We start from the raw sequence: 18322 nt of genomic DNA, 5'->3' as shown, positions 1-18322 counted from the left end.
ATCACTAGATTTTAGAAAGGCATTTAGCTATAATAGATAAAATGAAATTTAGCTTTAATTTTATAAAAATCATTTAGAAACTTCTCCAAAATTATGCATTCTTTCTTTAATATTCTTACTATTAAATTATATGTTCGATAAATATATCTTTAATTCAGCTCAGGCTTAATCCGAAAAATATAAGATTAAATTTTTGATTACAAAAAGATATTTTATTTCAGCCTGAATCTCTTCATTTTAAATTAAGAATTTATTAGATTCAAATTCTGATTACAAATATTTTTACCACAAATAAAAGTTATGAGCGCTATTCAAATAGACCCAGTCAACATAAATCTATAAAATTAATAATAAATAAATAAATTGAATTGCTTTACTTAATTTGAAATAATTAAAAAATAATAATATGGCTTTTTTAGAGCTTATTGGTGCTTCGATTCTCGCATTTATAATATTTTTAGTAATAAAATATTATGTTTTAACTAAAATGGCTATGCGCTTTTATGCTAATTAAGGAATTAAAGAGTACAAATACTATCCAGTTACTGGTATGGCTAAAGAATGGATGGATTATTCATCGAGTGATAATTTAAAGACTATAAAATACATTAAATTTGATGATAAATTTAAAGGAGAAGATGCTATATTGTCTAATTTACTAGATAGAGCACTTTTAATATTTACAAATCCCAATCTGATTAATGAGTTTTTATAAAATCAGTAGAACTACATCAAGTTTGAGGCTCCTGTAGTTGGATTTAAATAATTTCTTGGAAATGGTATTGCTTTAGAAGAAGGAGAAAAATGGAAGAGCAAAAGAAAATTTATTTCTAAGTTATTTAAGTTTGATGTTGTAGTAAATTATTTAAATAGCATTCGCAAAATTTCAAAAATGATGCTTGATAGAGTAGAAAATGACTCAAATTTTTCAGTTTAAAAGTCGTTTGAAGCAATTAATAGCGCTATTTCTGTTTAAATTTTTATGGGCGCTAACATAGATGACTATAAAATTGATGGCAAGAATCCTTACGATGCAATTGACACAATGTGCTTTGAAATTTTTTAACATTATTTGAATCTTATCCCTGGCATCTTAGGAGAGAGATTTGTGAAGCTTAAACTCAGAAAATCAGATAGGATTATCTGTGAAAAAGTTTAATATGTGCGCTAATAGATGAAAAACATTATTTTAGATACTATTAAAAGAGAGAAATCTCATGCTGAGTAGAACAAAGAGTCAGAAAATATTAATATAATTGCTCTTTTAATTAAAGAAGGACATAAATTGGATGAAGAAAAAGAAATTATTGATATATTAGAGCTTACTTTTAGCCTTTATTTTGCTTCAAGAGACACTTTAGCAAGTGTTTTAACTATGATGTTGTACTATTTAATCAAAAATCCTGATTACTTTAAATTAGTAGAAAAAGAAGTTTTGAGTCTACCCTAAAATTACTCATTTTCTGATATTTAAAAGTTAGATTTTCTTTAGGCCTGTTTCAAAGAAACAATCAGAATAAATACAAGTGCCCCTATTTTATTTACCCGTGAAGCTAAGGTTGACCATAAAATAGGAAATTATAATATTTAAAAAGGTACTTACGTTAATGTGGGTTTGATTAGCAATTAAATTGATGAAACATACTTCAAAGACCCTCTAACATTTAACCCAAACAGATGGCTTGATCATTCTGCTGAAAACATGATCAAAGAAAATCCATTTGTCTATTTACCTTTCTCTGGCGGAATGAGAAACTGTATAGGTCAGCATCTTGCAAATTTGCAAGCAAAAATTGTACTTGTTGAATTTGTAAAAAAATATTAGATTCCACAAATGCCAAATGATTTTGTTTTAGAATTTGTTATTAAATAAAATTATCAAATAAAAAATCCTTTAATTTTAAACCTAACTAAAAGACAAGCTTATTGAATCTTCTAAATAACTTATTTAAATGTGTTTAGTCTGTCTAATTGTATTAATATTAAATTAACTTTTTTAATAACTTATAAATGATTTGTTTTTAAAAATGAATAATTATTAGAATTAAAATTTAAGCAAATTTTTTATATTTTTTATAAATTTTAATTAGAAAAATAATTTTTTTTAAATAATTTCCTATATTATTCATTTTTTTAAATCCCCTAAAAAAAGTATTATTGCACAAAAATTATTTTATATTAAATTTAATTTACTTTACTTTACTTATTTGAATTGATTATGCTTCTATCTAAAGCTGATTAATATAGTAAAATTTTCTAATATGTATTACCATAAATAGACAAAGCATTAAAAATAGAAATTAATGATATTTATTGAGTAAAATATGAATATATTCATTATATTTTTGAGAGAGTTAATTTGTTTTCATAGATTTCATTTAGCGAATAGTCAAAAACTTAGAAATTGTTATTCAAAAAGGAGTGGTACTATGTTATAAGATATCGATAATATCAGTACTAAGTGAAAATAAATTTAAAAAAATATGCTTTTTAATGCTTAGTATATTTTTTAGATCCCTGCATATTATCCATATACTTACTTTATTAAATATGCATTTAAAACTCAAATTTAAACTAAATTAATTCTAAAATGTATAAAAGAGTTGAGTGATTGATTTAAGCAAGCACAGTTAGATAGGTATTAAAATTTAGAAAAGAGTTTTAATTAGTTTTAAAATTCAATGATGGAAAAACTAATATTAATAATTCATTAAAATTAAAATAAGATAATAATACGCCTTTGGAATCTTTTAATTGGAAAATCTAAAATTTCACATAATTTTAAAAACTAAAAACAAATAAATTCAATATCATTACAAATTTATCTGTTTGAAAATCCTTTTCACATTCAATTCTTAAATATTTATTTAACTAATTTATTTTTTACATGTTAAATTTATTATATATTCTAAAACCTTTTTTAAGCAAGAATGAAGGCAAATAATTATTAGAATTTAAAAATAGGAATTTATATTTTCAATATTCTAAAATATTCTGAATACTCTAAAATATTCAACTAATATATTTTTATATATTAGATTGCTTATTTATTCTAAATCCTTTTGATTATTAATTTCTATTTTAATTAAACATTAATTCAAACAGTTATTTGGAAAATTTTAGACATCTATTATCCAAACATTCATCTGGAACCTTTTTTAAGCATGAATGAATTCAAATAATTATTTAGTATTTTGAAACGCTTTCTAAATATTCATGTTTAAATAAGGATTAACTAACTAAAACTAGTTTTTTTGATACAGAAAAATAAATTAGTTAAATTGTTTATTTACAAAGTTAATATACATCAAGAATTTAGAAATAGACATCTATTATTAATATATTCTTTTTAGAATATTAATTTTTATTATAAATAATAAACTCTTTTATTTTTTAAATGAAAGAAACCAAAGAATTTATTAATTACCATTAAAATCTGACAATGATTTTTAAATATTCTAAATTAAATTATAAATGCAACTTTGTAAATAAATGATCAAACTGATTTATTTTTGTAATAGACATGAAGAATTTATAAATAGACATCGATTATCTAGATATATTAGAATATTATCTTTTTATTAAATAATCTGTTTAAAGAGTGAGTAGATCGATCGATCATCTCAATTTTTTGATAATTAATTAAATTGAAAAGAAAACAAACAAGTATAATCTAAATAGAATTAGAATGGCTGTAAGTGTTCATAAAAAACACTTGTTTTTTACTTATAATTAAACTTAAATATAGCAGGATTCTATTCCTTCAGGAGTATTTATTGGTGATGTTGGTTCTGGAAAAACAACTAATTTTAACAAAATAACAAATAAAAATCAGAAGACTTCTAATCATGGAACTTCAACTACTAGAAACTCTTTTAGAAGTAGCTCTGCCTATGGAGAATCTTTTTACATTCTTGACACTCCTGGTACTAGCGCTGACGATGATAAGATTGGACATGCTTTATGCTTACGCTCTGCTCTAATTGAGGGACCTATAAATAGAATTTTTATATTAATAGAATACCATCATAAGTTTGGGATTTTATAAAAAAATATATCTGAAAAATTGAAACTTTTATATAAATGGAAACATCTTATAACTGTTATAATTACTCACTGGGATAGAGATGACACTCCAGAAAATAGAAGCCTTTATGAAGAAACTAAAGAAAAACTGATGAAAAAAGATCCAAGCTTATAAAATTCTTTTATTTTTGTAGGTAAAGATTCTGATCCTGAAGAATTATGCAATGCTATTTACAAAAGCCTTTGCTAGAATAAAGCAGTTTAGCTCGACATTAATTTATAAGAGTTTAGATACACATTTGATTTATTCGAGAATTTTGATTAATATATTATTGAATATAAGAACTATTTCGATAAAGTATCAAAATATATGTTAAAGGAAATGTTGATATATAGTGATAGTGATAAGGATGAATTTTTACATGCTTGTAATGTACTCATTGCGAAAATTGCTGAGGAAATACTCGAAGACTTTGAAAATAAATATGGTAAAGATATGATTGAAGTTGATAGTTTCATGCATTATTTGGAGTTAAAATCTTATTTTATCCCTATTGTTGAGTAAGTACGTAAAGCAGCCTCTTAAAATATGTCTTATAGCTTATTGAATCCTTAAGCACCATAAAATCTACTAAAGCAATGTCCTAATTGTGGATAAATTTGGCTTAAAGTAGCTGGCTGTGATAATACTACATGTGGTAATCGCCAGCTTGAAAAAGATTATTACTCTGGTGGAAAATCATTTATGAAATTTACTTTTGACTGGAGAAATTTATTATGGAAAAAGTAGTAACAAAAAGAAGTTGAGAATAAAGGTACTTATAACAGTAACGTCAAAGGATTAGGTTGTGGTAAACCATTAAACTGGTAAACTGCCCCACCAATTGGTATAGAAACTCTTAAAATGCTTAATGAAACTGGAATCAGTGATATTTTAGCCGATTAATCAAAAGAATTCTAAAAAAAATCAGAATCTTTTAATTAAAACCTTATTAAAAAAGGTAATGATTCTTAGGTTAAACATATATGATGATCATCTAAATAAAACTTTCATTTAATTAATTAATTAATTAAAAAAATAAATCTATGTTTTTTAAGATTTTTTTATCCTTGTTAGTAATTTTTTTAATTTTTATCAACAAATTCTAAATTTCATTAATAATTTAATATATATTCTAATTAATAATTAGAATTACAAATTCTATCAATTAGATTTATTGAATTAAGTATTTTCAGTAAAAAACAAATTTATACATTCAAAAATTTCATAAATTTCAATAAAACATTTTTTACATATTATATTATTCAAATATTATTACATCTATTCATCCTTTTTCATCACTTGTTTATCATAATAAGAAATAATTTTTAAAGATAACCAATCTTTTTGATTTACGACACTTGGTTTCTACTTTTAATTATTATGATTCATTCATTTCGTTTATACTTTTATTTTAAATTAGTGAAAGTAGCTTAAAAAGATTTAAAACAATACAATTTTTAAATAAAATATATAATTTTAAATCAATAAAAATCATAAGTAAAATAAATTATAACAAGAAAAATAATCAAATAAAAAGCTAATAAATAAATTAAAAGAATTTATTATAAAAAATTCATTTTGATATTAAAAAATATCATAATCCAAAAAAAAAAATTTTATACCTAAGAGCAAGTACTAATTTTTAGAGATTATTGCACTTTCCTAAACCTGAACCTAAACCTTATGCACCATCATCGCCAATTTAATTTTAGCTTTTTAAATATTAAAAATAAATATAAAATTAATTAGTTAATATGAAGGGATAAATGAAATAATAAAAAATTAATTAATTATCAATAAGAGTAAAAGTTGAAAATTAAAAAACAAAAAAAACACAATCAGAATAAGAATAAAAGAAAATCAAGTTAAATAAATTAGAAGAGCTAGTTATGTTAATTTATATTCATTTTTATATTAGAAAATATATCAATCCAAAACAAATAAACTGTTTTTACTCAAGGCTAAGTTCCAAATTTGAGAGATTAGTGAACTTACTTAATGCAAAACCTAAGCTTGATGCACCTTCATTGCCAATTTAATTAAATCTTTTAATTATTTAAGAAAACAGATAAAGTTCATAAGTTTATTAGAAGGAAGAAATTAATTAATAATAAAGGCAAAAGTTGAAAATAAAAAAATAAATTAAATTAACAAATAATGATAAACAAATAAACAGTTTTTACCCAAGATCAAGTGTTAAATTTGAGAGATTAGTACACTTTGTTAAAGCAGAACCTAACCCTAATACACTTTCATCACCAATTTAATTAAACCTTTTTAAATATTGAAGAAAAATATATAGTTAATAAGAAGAAACAAACATTAAATAATTAGAAATTTATTAAAATAAAAGCAAAAGTTGAAAATGAAAAAATGAGATAAATTAACAAACAAATAAAAAAATGCAAGCAGAATAATAATTATATATAAATCAAATAAAACACTAATAAATACACTTATATTAAAAGAGTTAATTAATTATATTGTTTTAAATTTGTTTTTATGTTAAAATTGATAGCAATCCAAAACAAATAAAATATTTTTACTAAAGACAAAGTTCTAAATTTGAGAGATTAGTGCACTTTCCTAAAGCAAAACTTAAGCCTAATACACCTTCATCACCAATTTAATTAGACCTGTTTAAATATTGAAAAAAAATAGATAGTTTATTAGTTAGTTTAATAAATTAAAAATACAAAATGAATTAATTAATAATAAAAGCAACAGTTGATAATGGAAAAATAAGTTAAATTAATAAGCAAATAAAAAAAATGCAAGCATAATTTTAAAAAAGCTAATAAATAAATTAAAAGAGTTATTTTTATTATTTAAAATTCATTTTTTTGGCAATCCAAAACAAATAAACTGTTTTACTAAAGATAAAGTATCAAATTTGAGAGATTAGAGCACTCTGCTAAAGAAAAACCTAAGCTTGATGTTCCAATTGCATTAATTTAATTAACCCTTTTTAAATATTGAAGAAAAAAAATATAGTTAATTAGTTAGTTAGAAGAAAAAAATGAAGTAAAAAATATTAATTAATAAGAATTAAATAAATTAAAAATAAAAGCAAATGCTAAAAATGTAAATATGAGTTAAATTGACAAAGAAAAAAAACACAAGAAGAATAAAATGAAATTAAATAAAAAGCTTCTTATAATTTTTCAATTAAAAAATATCACAATCCACAGCAAATAAATTTTTTACCCAAGATTAAGTTCCAGATTTGAGAGATTAATGCACTTTGCTAAAGCAAGACCTAAACCTTACACACCAATCGTACCAATATTATTGCATCTTTTTAAATATTGAATAAAAAATAAAAAGCTAATTAGTTATTTAGAAGGAAAAAGTATAGAAAAAATATGAAATAATAAGAAATGAATTAATTAATAAATTAATTAACAATAAAACTAAAACTTGAAAATGGAAAAATGAGTTAAACTAACAAACAAAGAAAAAAAATACAAGCATACATTATAAAAAAAAGAAAAATAAAATAAATAAAAGGTTAATAAATAAATAAATTAAAGTAATATTGTTTTAAATTCATTTTTATATTAAAAATAATTCAATCCAAACTGTTTTTACCTAAGATTTAGTGTCAAATTTGAGAGATTAGTGCAATTTGCTAAAGCAGAACCTAATTATGATGCACTTTTATCATCAATTTAATTTTTACTTTTTAAATATTGAATAAAAAATAATAGTTAATTAGTTGGTTAGAAGGAAAATATGAAATAATAAGAAATAAATAATTTAATTAATAAATTAATTTATAATTAAAGCAAACATTGAAAATGAAAAAATAATTTAGACTAACAAGCAATGAAAAAAAAAAAGTAAAATAAATCTAATAAAAAACTTTTAAATAAATTAAAAGGATTTTTAAATTCGTTTTTATATTATACTAATAAGTATGGCAATTCAAAACAAATAAATTGTTTTACTCAATATTAAGCGTCAAATTTGAAAGATTTTTACATTTTTCTAAAGCAGAACCTATGCCTGATACACCTATTGCACCAATTTTATTTTCACTTTTTAAATATCGAAGAAGAAATAAATAATTAATTAATTAGTTAGTTAGTTAGAAGGAAAAATGAAGAAAAAATATTAAATAGTAAGAAGTGAATTAATAATAAAATAAAAGTTGAAAATGAAAAAATGAGTAAAATTTATAAACTAAAAGAAAAAAAACAAGACCTGCCAGAACAAAAAAAAGAAAAAAAAAATTAAATAAAACGCTATTATTAAGTTATATTGTTTTAAACTCGTTTTTATATAAAAAATATAAAAAGCCATAACAAATCAACTGCTTTTACTTAAGATCTAGTACCAATTTTGAGAGATTAGTGCACTTTGCTAAACTAAAACCTAAATTTTATGCTCCTTCATCACCAATTTAATTTTTACTTTTAAGATATTGAAGATAAAATATTTAGTTATTTAGTTAATTAGAAGGGAAAAATATTTAGTTAGTTAGTTAGAAAAAAAAAATGAAGAAAAAGTATCAAATAATAAAAAATTAACAATGAATATTCGAAATAAAAATTGAGATAAAAGTAAGTTAAAATAATTAAAAAATATATTTGTATTAATTAATACAAATAAATAAACATATATAAAAATAATAATATTCAAAATAACTTGAATTCTAAATAATAAAAACATCAATAATAATAATAATAATAATAATATTAATAAATTAAATATACTTCAGATCAATGTGGAGAACCTAATGAGATTAAAGTGGAGAGTTTAAGAACTTTTGTATTATTAAAAATAAACAATAATTTTTTTATTTGATATATTCAATACAAAATCAATATTTACTATTTTTAGATCTTAGAAATACTTATTCTATTATATCATTTATTTTTTTTTACAATAATTTTGAATGAAAATTTATGGAAATTTAATTAATCAAAAATACAAAAATAATATAATTGAACTTTATTTCAAGTTAATTTGAATAAAAATAACAAATAATTTATAATAATTGTCAAATGTAAATTTATAAATTTGCTTTTAGTAAGAGATATCACAAAAAAGTTAATTTTATATTGATAATTAAATATTAATTTTCTATTTAGTAGGTATTTATTTCTGTTTTAGTCTAGTAATCAGTAGATTTATTATATCTACCATATCTCAAGATAAATCAAATTTCATTAGTTTTTTTTTGCAAGAACATCTTATTAAGGTATAAGGAGGAAAAATTTTTTAAATAAAATATTTTTGTTCATCCTTACTCAAGAGTACCTACGGTATTTTTATTTAAGAAAATATTTTTTTAAAATTAAGGATTTTCCCAAAAAAGTAATACAAGATCACTAGATTTTAGAAAGGCATTTAGCTATAATAGATAAAATGAAATTTAGCTTTAATTTTATAAAAATCATTTAGAAACTTCTCCAAAATTATGCATTCTTTCTTTAATATTCTTACTATTAAATTATATGTTCGATAAATATATCTTTAATTCAGCTCAGGCTTAATCCGAAAAATATAAGATTAAATTTTTGATTACAAAAAGATATTTTATTTCAGCCTGAATCTCTTCATTTTAAATTAAGAATTTATTAGATTCAAATTCTGATTACAAACATTTTTACCACAAATAAAAGTTATGAGCGCTATTCAAATAGACCCAGTCAACATAAATCTATAAAATTAATAATAAATAAATAAATTGAATTGCTTTACTTAATTTGAAATAATTAAAAAATAATAATATGGCTTTTTTAGAGCTTATTGGTGCTTCGATTCTCGCATTTATAATATTTTTAGTAATAAAATATTATGTTTTAACTAAAATGGCTATGCGCTTTTATGCTAATTAAGGAATTAAAGAGTACAAATACTATCCAGTTACTGGTATGGCTAAAGAATGGATGGATTATTCATCGAGTGATAATTTAAAGACTATAAAATACATTAAATTTGATGATAAATTTAAAGGAGAAGATGCTATATTGTCTAATTTACTAGATAGAGCACTTTTAATATTTACAAATCCCAATCTGATTAATGAGTTTTTATAAAATCAGTAGAACTACATCAAGTTTGAGGCTCCTGTAGTTGGATTTAAATAATTTCTTGGAAATGGTATTGCTTTAGAAGAAGGAGAAAAATGGAAGAGCAAAAGAAAATTTATTTCTAAGTTATTTAAGTTTGATGTTGTAGTAAATTATTTAAATAGCATTCGCAAAATTTCAAAAATGATGCTTGATAGAGTAGAAAATGACTCAAATTTTTCAGTTTAAAAGTCGTTTGAAGCAATTAATAGCGCTATTTCTGTTTAAATTTTTATGGGCGCTAACATAGATGACTATAAAATTGATGGCAAGAATCCTTACGATGCAATTGACACAATGTGCTTTGAAATTTTTTAACATTATTTGAATCTTATCCCTGGCATCTTAGGAGAGAGATTTGTGAAGCTTAAACTCAGAAAATCAGATAGGATTATCTGTGAAAAAGTTTAATATGTGCGCTAATAGATGAAAAACATTATTTTAGATACTATTAAAAGAGAGAAATCTCATGCTGAGTAGAACAAAGAGTCAGAAAATATTAATATAATTGCTCTTTTAATTAAAGAAGGACATAAATTGGATGAAGAAAAAGAAATTATTGATATATTAGAGCTTACTTTTAGCCTTTATTTTGCTTCAAGAGACACTTTAGCAAGTGTTTTAACTATGATGTTGTACTATTTAATCAAAAATCCTGATTACTTTAAATTAGTAGAAAAAGAAGTTTTGAGTCTACCCTAAAATTACTCATTTTCTGATATTTAAAAGTTAGATTTTCTTTAGGCCTGTTTCAAAGAAACAATCAGAATAAATACAAGTGCCCCTATTTTATTTACCCGTGAAGCTAAGGTTGACCATAAAATAGGAAATTATAATATTTAAAAAGGTACTTACGTTAATGTGGGTTTGATTAGCAATTAAATTGATGAAACATACTTCAAAGACCCTCTAACATTTAATCCAAACAGATGGCTTGATCATTCTGCTGAAAACATTATCAAAGAAAATCCGTTTGTCTATTTGCCTTTCTCTGGCGGAATGAGAAACTGTATAGGTCAGCATCTTGCAAATTTGCAAGCAAAAATTGTACTTGTTGAATTTGTAAAAAAATATTAGATTCCACAAATGCCAAATGATTTCGTTTTGGAATTTGTTATTAAATAAAATTATCAAATAAAAAATCCTCTAATTTTAAACCTAACTAAAAGACAAGCTTATTGAATCTTCTAAATAACTTATTTAAATGTGTTTAGTCTGTCTAATTGTATTAACATTAAATTAACTTTTTTAATAATTTATAAATGATTTGTTTTTAAAACTGAATAATTATTAGAATTAAAATTTAAGCAAATTTTTTATATTTTTTATAAATTTTAATTAGAAAAATAATTTTTTTTAAATAATTTCCTATTATTATTCATTTTTTTAAATCCCCTAAAAAAAGTATTATTGCTCAAAAATTATTTTATTTATTAAATTTAATTTACTTTACTTTACTTTACTTATTTGAATTGATTATGCTTCTATCTAAAGCTGATTAATATAGTAAAATTTTCTAATATGTATTACCATAAATAGACAAAGCATTAAAAATAGAAATTAATGATATTTATTGAGTAAAATATGAATATATTCATTATATTTTTGAGAGAGTTAATTTGTTTTCATAGATTTCATTTAGCGAATAGTCAAAAAATTAGAAATTATTATTCAAAAAGGAGTGGTTACTATGTTATAAGATATCGATAATATCAGTACTAAGTGAAAATAAACAAGAAACATTTATGTAGTCATATATTTAAATTTTAATCTTACTGTATATTTTTTTTTTATAAATGTTATTAAAATTATTTTGTAAATTGAGTGAGCTATGATTGGAAATTTACAAGATAAAAATTAATATTTTTTTTCAAATTTAAAAAAACTTAGAAATTTCAATTATATTTTCTAAGAGTGAGATACTTAATTTAAAAATTTTGTAATTTAATTAAATATAAAAAGCGGTTTGAGTAATAAATTTAAATTTATACTTCAAACAAGTAGACAAATAATTAATTAATGCGGGTTTTTGGGTTTTTGTACTATTTTCAAAAAAAACAAACAAAATCAAAAACTTAAATAAAAGCTAAAGAATTTTTCAATCTTATCTATCAAAATAAATTAATTAAAAAATAAATAAATAATAAATAACAAAAGTAAAAGATAAAAATTCAATAAGTAAATAAAATGGAATACTTAAAAAGCGATTTAAAAATAATTTAGTCTTATGTAAATTTTTGTATTAAAAAGTAAATATAACATCTAGAAAAATGGGTATACTAAACTTTTCAAGACAAATATTAGAAACCTTAATACTTTGAATATAAAATTATGAGCTTTTATGAGGCTTAACCTAAAATCTTTGAAAAGTTAACTTTACTTTAGGATAGTAACTCAAATATAAAATCAGACCAATTTATGGAGACAATAAAATTCATTTTATCTATTTTAAAACAAAAGATTACAACTTAAAGGTTGGAATATAGTCATGACTACCAGCCTTATTGCGTTTTTAAGGGTTTTAAAAATAATTCTAAATAATTTGAGGACTAATCTTACTTATCCAGTGAAGAAATAAGTTAAAGTGATGATGAAGTAAAAATAAAAATAAATCATTAGAATTTTAAAAAATAGACAAAAGAAATAGAGAAGCTAAAAAGAATAAATAGTGAGAAATTTATAAACTTTTTAATAGTCAAGTATAAAGTTTATATTCAAAGAATAGAAAAAAATATTGAATTACAATAAGATGATAATTTATCTTTAGAATTAAATGGTTTAAAGTTATTAACCAAATTATTACAATTATGTAAAAAAATAATATTAAATGATTAATTTATATCATACTCCCTTTAAATAAGAGTAGGTGAATTTTTCTTTTTGTCTATGGAAGTATTAGACCATAATTATGAGCTTTATGGTTTCAATAAGTGTGATATATAAGAACATCATGACTGCTCTCATTAATTCCCAGATCATACTTCATTTTTCAATTTGGATGTTTCTTAAAAAAGCCATTTAATCAAAACTATCGAAATATAATTAAATGGAGTCTACAATTTCTATAGACCCTACTATACTGGTTCATTTCCTAAAATTTAAATAAACTCTCCTTATTCAAATATAATAATAGACTACACAAAGAACATAGAATTAAATATTGATCTATCATTAATTAAAATTATTTCTTGTAAAAAGATAACATTTAAAATTTTTAAAATAGAAAATATTATTAAAAGCTTCGAAACTGACCTAGAAATTTTTGATTAATAAATTAAAATAATCATTTATTAGTAGTGTAACTTTTAAGATTACCAAAAACTAAATAACCTCATTTTAGAAAAAACCAGCAAAGAACCATTGAAAATAGTTGACATTTATATTCATGATAACTTTTCAAATTGGATCCCATAAAAGTATGATAATATTGAAAGAATAATAACAAAAGAATAGTAATTCTATGATATAATCAAAGATAGCCAAAGTCTAGATTAATTTTTTGCAAAAAAAGCCTTCTTAATCTTTAAAGATGAAGAATTGAATATAGGAATTCATACTATTTTACAAATACTTGTGCTCTAAAAATTCGAAAACATTCTAAGTATATAAATGGCTAAACTGTTATATTTTTTGATTGACGCTAATGCTTGAAATTATTTATGAAATAATTTAATTAAATTATAACTAAAGTTATTAAAATTAAATTAAATATATATATATATATATATTACCAAACTCAAAATGTTGGTACAGATCTTTATTTTCAACAAAATTAATTAGAAGCACTAGATTTACACATTTTTTAAGATAATTTGAATTCTGAACTGTATATAAAAATATTATAGAAAAACCTATTAAAATGGTAATAAACAAAGTATCCTTTTTTATGATAAAGACCCTAAGCATGCAGCTTCTTTGAGTATTAAATTTTTAAAAGACAATATATCAAATGGGTTTCTGACTGGCCTTCAAATTCGCCAGACTAAAACCCAATTGAAAATATTTGAACTATTTAAAATCTAAAATTAAGAAAATTTTCCACCTACTAAATATTCATTCATTAATAATTTCTAATAAAAAGTAAAGGAAATAAATGTGACCCCTCAACTCTGCTTAAATTATATTAAACAGTTGGGAAAGACTATACTAAGAAGTTGTTAAAATTAATGGATACACTATCAAATATTTAATAATTTAATATATTATTTGAATTATATATATGCATTTCAAATATCGTGAACGGTACTGTATTTGATATTATAAGTAACCTCTACTCATCACTAATTTTAATTGATTATTTATTAATATAAAAGAAATAAAATAATTAGCAATTTATTTACATAGTTTAATTTAATATAAAAAGCGGGTTTCAGTAATAAATTTAAATTTAAACTTCAATCAAGTAGACAAAATAATTAATTAATTAATTAATGCGGGTTTTTATGCTATTTTCAAACGAACAAAATCAAAAACTTAAATAAAGCTAAAGAATTTTTTATATAAAAGAAACAAAATGACTAGCAATTTTATTACATAAATTAATTAAATATAAAAAGCGGGTTTCAGTAATAAATTTAAATTTAAACTTCAATCAAGTAGACAAAATAATTAATTAATGTGGGTTTTTATACTATTTTCAAACAAACAAACAAACAAAATCAAAAACTTAAATAAAAGCTAAAGAATTTTTCAATCTTATCTATCAAAATAAATTAATTAAAAAATAAATAATAAATAATACAAAAAAAAGATAAAAATTCAAATAGTAAGTAAAATGGAATACTTAAAAAGCGATTTAAAAATAATTTAGTCTTATGTGAGTTTTTCTATTAAAAAGCAAATATAACATTTAGAAAAATGGGTATACTAAACTTTTCAAAACAAAAAAAATAAACCTTAAGACTTTAAATATGAAATTATGAGCTTTTATATGGCTTAGCCTAAAATCTTTAAAAAATTAACTTTACTTTAGGAAAATAACTCAAATATAAAATCAAACCAATTTTTGAAGATAATAAAACTCATTTTATCTATTTTAAAACAAAAGATTACAACTTAAAAATTGAAATATAATCATGACTATTAGCCTTACTGTGCTTCTAAGGGTACTCAAATTGATTCTAAATTATCTGAAGATGATGAATCTTATTTATCCAATGAAGAAATAAATTAAAGTGAGGATGGAGTAAAATTAAAAATAAAGCATTAGAATTTTGAAAAATAGACAAAAGAAATTGAAAAGCTAAAAAGAATAAATAATGAGAAATTTCTAAACTTTTTAATAGTCAAATATAAAGTTTATATTCAAAGAATACAAAAAAATATTGAATTACAATAAGAAGATAATCAATTTTTAGAATTAAGAGGTTTAAAGTAATTAACCAAATTATTACAATTATGTAAAAAAATAATATTAAATGATTAATTTATATCATACTCCCTTTAAATAAGTGTAGGAAAATTTTTCTTTAAATCCATTGAAGTATTAGACCATAATTATAACCAATATGGTTTTAGTTAGTGTGATATATCAGGATCTCATGACTGCTATCCTGAATTCCCAGATCATACTACATTTTTCGATTTGGATATTTCTTAAAAAAGCCATTTAATCGAAACTATCTAAATATAATTAGATGGTGTCTACAATTACTATGGCCCCTGCTATACTGGTTCATTTCCTAATATTTAAATAAACTCACCTTATTCAAATATAATAGTAGACTACATAGAGAACGAAAAATTAAATATTGATCTATCATTAATTAAAATAATTTCTTGTAAAAAGATAGAATTTAAAATTTATAAAATAGAAAATATTATTAAAAGCTTCGATACTGACTTAGAAATTTTTAATTAATAAATTGAAATAACCATTGATTAGGAGTGTAGCTTTTAAGAATACCACAAACTATATAATCTCATTAAAGAAAAAACCAGCAAAGAACCATCGAAAATAGTTGACATTTGTATTCATGATAACTTTTAAAATTGGATCCCATAGAAGTATGATAAAATTGATAGAATAACAACAGAAGAATAGTAATTTTATGACATAATCAAAGATAGCCAAAGTCTAGATTAATTTTTTGCAAAAAAAGCCTTCTTAATCTTTGATGATGAAGAACTAAATATTGGAATTCATACTATTTTACAAATACTTGTGCTCTAAAAATTCTAAAACATTCTAAGTATATAAATGGTTAAACTATTATATTTTTTGATTGACGCTAATGCTTGAAATTATATATTAAAGAATTTAATTAAATTATAATTATTGCTATTAAAAATAGTATGTTTTTAAAAAATTTAAGACAAATTGTATTAGAAGACTATTTTTTAAATTTCTAAATGTTAATAAAATTTAAAGATTTTGTTAAAAATTAAAATAAAATAAAAATTACTTATGCTTCAGTTTACAAATATTTTTTTAAAAATAGATTTTATAATTAATTACTTATCCAAAGTTTAATTTTTTATTTTTAAATATTAGATTTATTTACAAATTCATTAAAGACTTTTTTATGTTAAAAAAAATTTAATCAATATTTTAAAGAAATAATAAATTCCACTTTCTATGTTTTTTGTAAAGTATTTTTATATTCCATTTCTTAGTGATGTTGAATAATTAATTTTTGTAAAAAACTTAAAATATAAATTTAAGTGTTTCACGAAGATTATTTAGAACTGAAAATACTAAAAATTAAAAAATCAAATTTAATAATTTAATTTAGAAATTAAATTCTATTAGAATTCCATATTACAAAACACATTTTATCATTATTTTAATAAAGATAATCAGGCTTAAATTTATCATAAATATAGATATTTCATAACCAATCTCTTAAATTTTAGAGTTATTTTGATAATCTAGGAATCAACTTCTTTATTGAATTAATTCTAACTTTAATATTAAATAAAAAATTTGAAAAAAGAATAAATTAATTTAAAAATAAAATGATAATTAAAATTTAAAAACCAAAAACAAAATTTAAATATAAAATTTGTTAAAATAAGAAACCACATATTCAATTATAGTAAATTATTTATATGTTAATTCAAAGAAAATAAAAGATACTAAATAAAATTAAAAAATCAAATCAATTTTTTTTACTAAAAGTTTAATTTCATAATTGAAAGCTTGTTGCACTTTTAGATCAAAGAAACTAAAGTCAATTTACCCATAGGAGTGATTTAATTAAATCTTTAGAAATTGAAAAGGAATTTATATTTTTAATAAATAATAAAGAAGTTATCAATTTTAAATAGAAAATAAATAACTCAAATTGAAAAGTAGTTAGTTGTGTTACTGATAAGAAATGTTTATTCTTTTTTTACACTTTTTTTAAAGAAATATTTCATAAAATAAAGAAAAATATTTTACTAAAGACGAAGTGTTAAAGTTGAGAGATTGGGGCATTTTACTAAAGCAGAACTAATAGCTAATATGCCCTCGTCTTTTAATTAATTTTACCTTTATTTTTTAAAAAAATATGTTAGCTTATATTAATAAACAAGCAAATTAAGATAAAGAACTCATTTGAGAATTAAATTAAAATTGAAATATTTTGAATAATTGAACAATACAAAAAAATATAATAAATTTAAGACAAAGAAATAAATTAGTCTTACATTTTTCAGAGATTTTCAAAAAATAAAAAAAATGAATTATTTTACTTAATATCTAGTGTAAAATCTGTGAGATTAGGCCAACTTTTTAATGCATCAGCTATAACCTTACAGCCATTAACATCAATTTAATTCATTCTGAAAATATTTTAACAGAAACCAAAAATATTTATTATTTATTAATTTATTTAAGATGAGGAAAAAGAAAAGAAAATTTTGTAAAAAATATTGTGGCTTGTTATAATTCTCACTTAGATTAGGGGAGGAAAAGAAAATTTAATAACTTTTAAATTAACTATATTTAGTGTTTGGGGTGGAATGAAAAGTATTTATCTTTGAGATATTTTAAAGATAATATTACAAGGAAAAACTACTTAAATAACTATGGGCTACATCAAAATTTTATTCAAGATTATCATTACCTTGAATTTTAATCTCATACAAGTATATCCAAGTCATAATTTTTTCCTATTTATAGATATGATATTTTTTTTGCAAAAAGAAGTACTTAAAATTATTTTTTAATATGTTTGGCATTCATACG

At 21.0% G+C, this 18322-nt stretch overlaps 8 protein-coding genes across 8 annotated transcripts in view; 4 read left to right on the top strand and 4 right to left on the bottom strand. All coding sequences in view use genetic code 6, as the record gives it.

The window, feature by feature from the left end:
• Window positions 1-406: 406 nt before the first annotated feature.
• On the top strand, window positions 407-1930 carry TTHERM_00754730 (cytochrome P450 family monooxygenase; the record flags this gene model as incomplete). Its single annotated transcript, XM_001018369.2, has 1 exon — window positions 407-1930. One exon carries the CDS (start codon window positions 407-409, stop codon window positions 1928-1930), a length of 1524 nt encoding a protein of 507 aa, XP_001018369.2.
• Window positions 1931-4113: 2183 nt separating this feature from the next.
• On the bottom strand, window positions 4114-4545 carry TTHERM_000754729 (hypothetical protein; the record flags this gene model as incomplete). Its single annotated transcript, XM_012798200.1, has 1 exon — window positions 4114-4545. The coding sequence occupies one exon, from the start codon at window positions 4543-4545 to the stop codon at window positions 4114-4116; it is 432 nt and encodes a 143-aa protein (XP_012653654.1).
• Window positions 4546-5458: 913 nt separating this feature from the next.
• TTHERM_000754728 (hypothetical protein) lies at window positions 5459-8944 on the bottom strand (the record flags this gene model as incomplete). Its single annotated transcript, XM_012798199.1, has 12 exons — window positions 5459-5498; window positions 5692-5781; window positions 6025-6114; window positions 6253-6342; window positions 6616-6705; window positions 6944-7033; window positions 7277-7366; window positions 7661-7750; window positions 8020-8109; window positions 8395-8484; window positions 8788-8837; window positions 8906-8944. 12 exons carry the CDS (start codon window positions 8942-8944, stop codon window positions 5459-5461), a joined length of 939 nt encoding a protein of 312 aa, XP_012653653.1.
• An 863-nt stretch (window positions 8945-9807) lies between these two features.
• TTHERM_00754700 (cytochrome P450 family monooxygenase) lies at window positions 9808-11331 on the top strand (the record flags this gene model as incomplete). Its single annotated transcript, XM_001018366.3, has 1 exon — window positions 9808-11331. One exon carries the CDS (start codon window positions 9808-9810, stop codon window positions 11329-11331), a length of 1524 nt encoding a protein of 507 aa, XP_001018366.2.
• Window positions 11332-13035: 1704 nt separating this feature from the next.
• Window positions 13036-14156, top strand: TTHERM_00754690 (hypothetical protein; the record flags this gene model as incomplete). The annotated part of the gene is made up of 3 exons (XM_001018365.2): window positions 13036-13750; window positions 13930-13975; window positions 14045-14156. 3 exons carry the CDS (start codon window positions 13036-13038, stop codon window positions 14154-14156), a joined length of 873 nt encoding a protein of 290 aa, XP_001018365.2.
• Window positions 14157-15407: 1251 nt separating this feature from the next.
• TTHERM_00754680 (hypothetical protein) lies at window positions 15408-16390 on the top strand (the record flags this gene model as incomplete). The annotated part of the gene is made up of 2 exons (XM_001018364.2): window positions 15408-15522; window positions 15633-16390. 2 exons carry the CDS (start codon window positions 15408-15410, stop codon window positions 16388-16390), a joined length of 873 nt encoding a protein of 290 aa, XP_001018364.2.
• Window positions 16391-16962: 572 nt separating this feature from the next.
• Window positions 16963-18173, bottom strand: TTHERM_000753691 (hypothetical protein; the record flags this gene model as incomplete). Its single annotated transcript, XM_012798198.1, has 4 exons — window positions 16963-17053; window positions 17264-17353; window positions 17534-17623; window positions 17827-18173. The coding sequence occupies 4 exons, from the start codon at window positions 18171-18173 to the stop codon at window positions 16963-16965; spliced, it is 618 nt and encodes a 205-aa protein (XP_012653652.1).
• Window positions 18174-18233: 60 nt separating this feature from the next.
• Window positions 18234-18322, bottom strand: part of TTHERM_000753680 (hypothetical protein) — a gene marked incomplete at both ends in the record, with an annotated part of 452 nt that continues 363 nt past the window's right edge. Inside the window, one exon of the mRNA XM_012798197.1 lies at window positions 18234-18322. This exon is cut by the window's right edge and continues 150 nt beyond it. Coding sequence (XP_012653651.1) covers window positions 18234-18322 — 89 coding nt within the window.

This window comes from Tetrahymena thermophila, assembly GCF_000189635.1.
Source record: "Tetrahymena thermophila SB210 genomic scaffold scf_8254598, whole genome shotgun sequence".
Lineage (NCBI taxonomy): Eukaryota > Ciliophora > Oligohymenophorea > Hymenostomatida > Tetrahymenidae > Tetrahymena > Tetrahymena thermophila.
The sequence above is the reverse complement of the archived record's forward strand: the minus strand, read 5'-3'. Positions and strand labels throughout refer to the sequence as shown.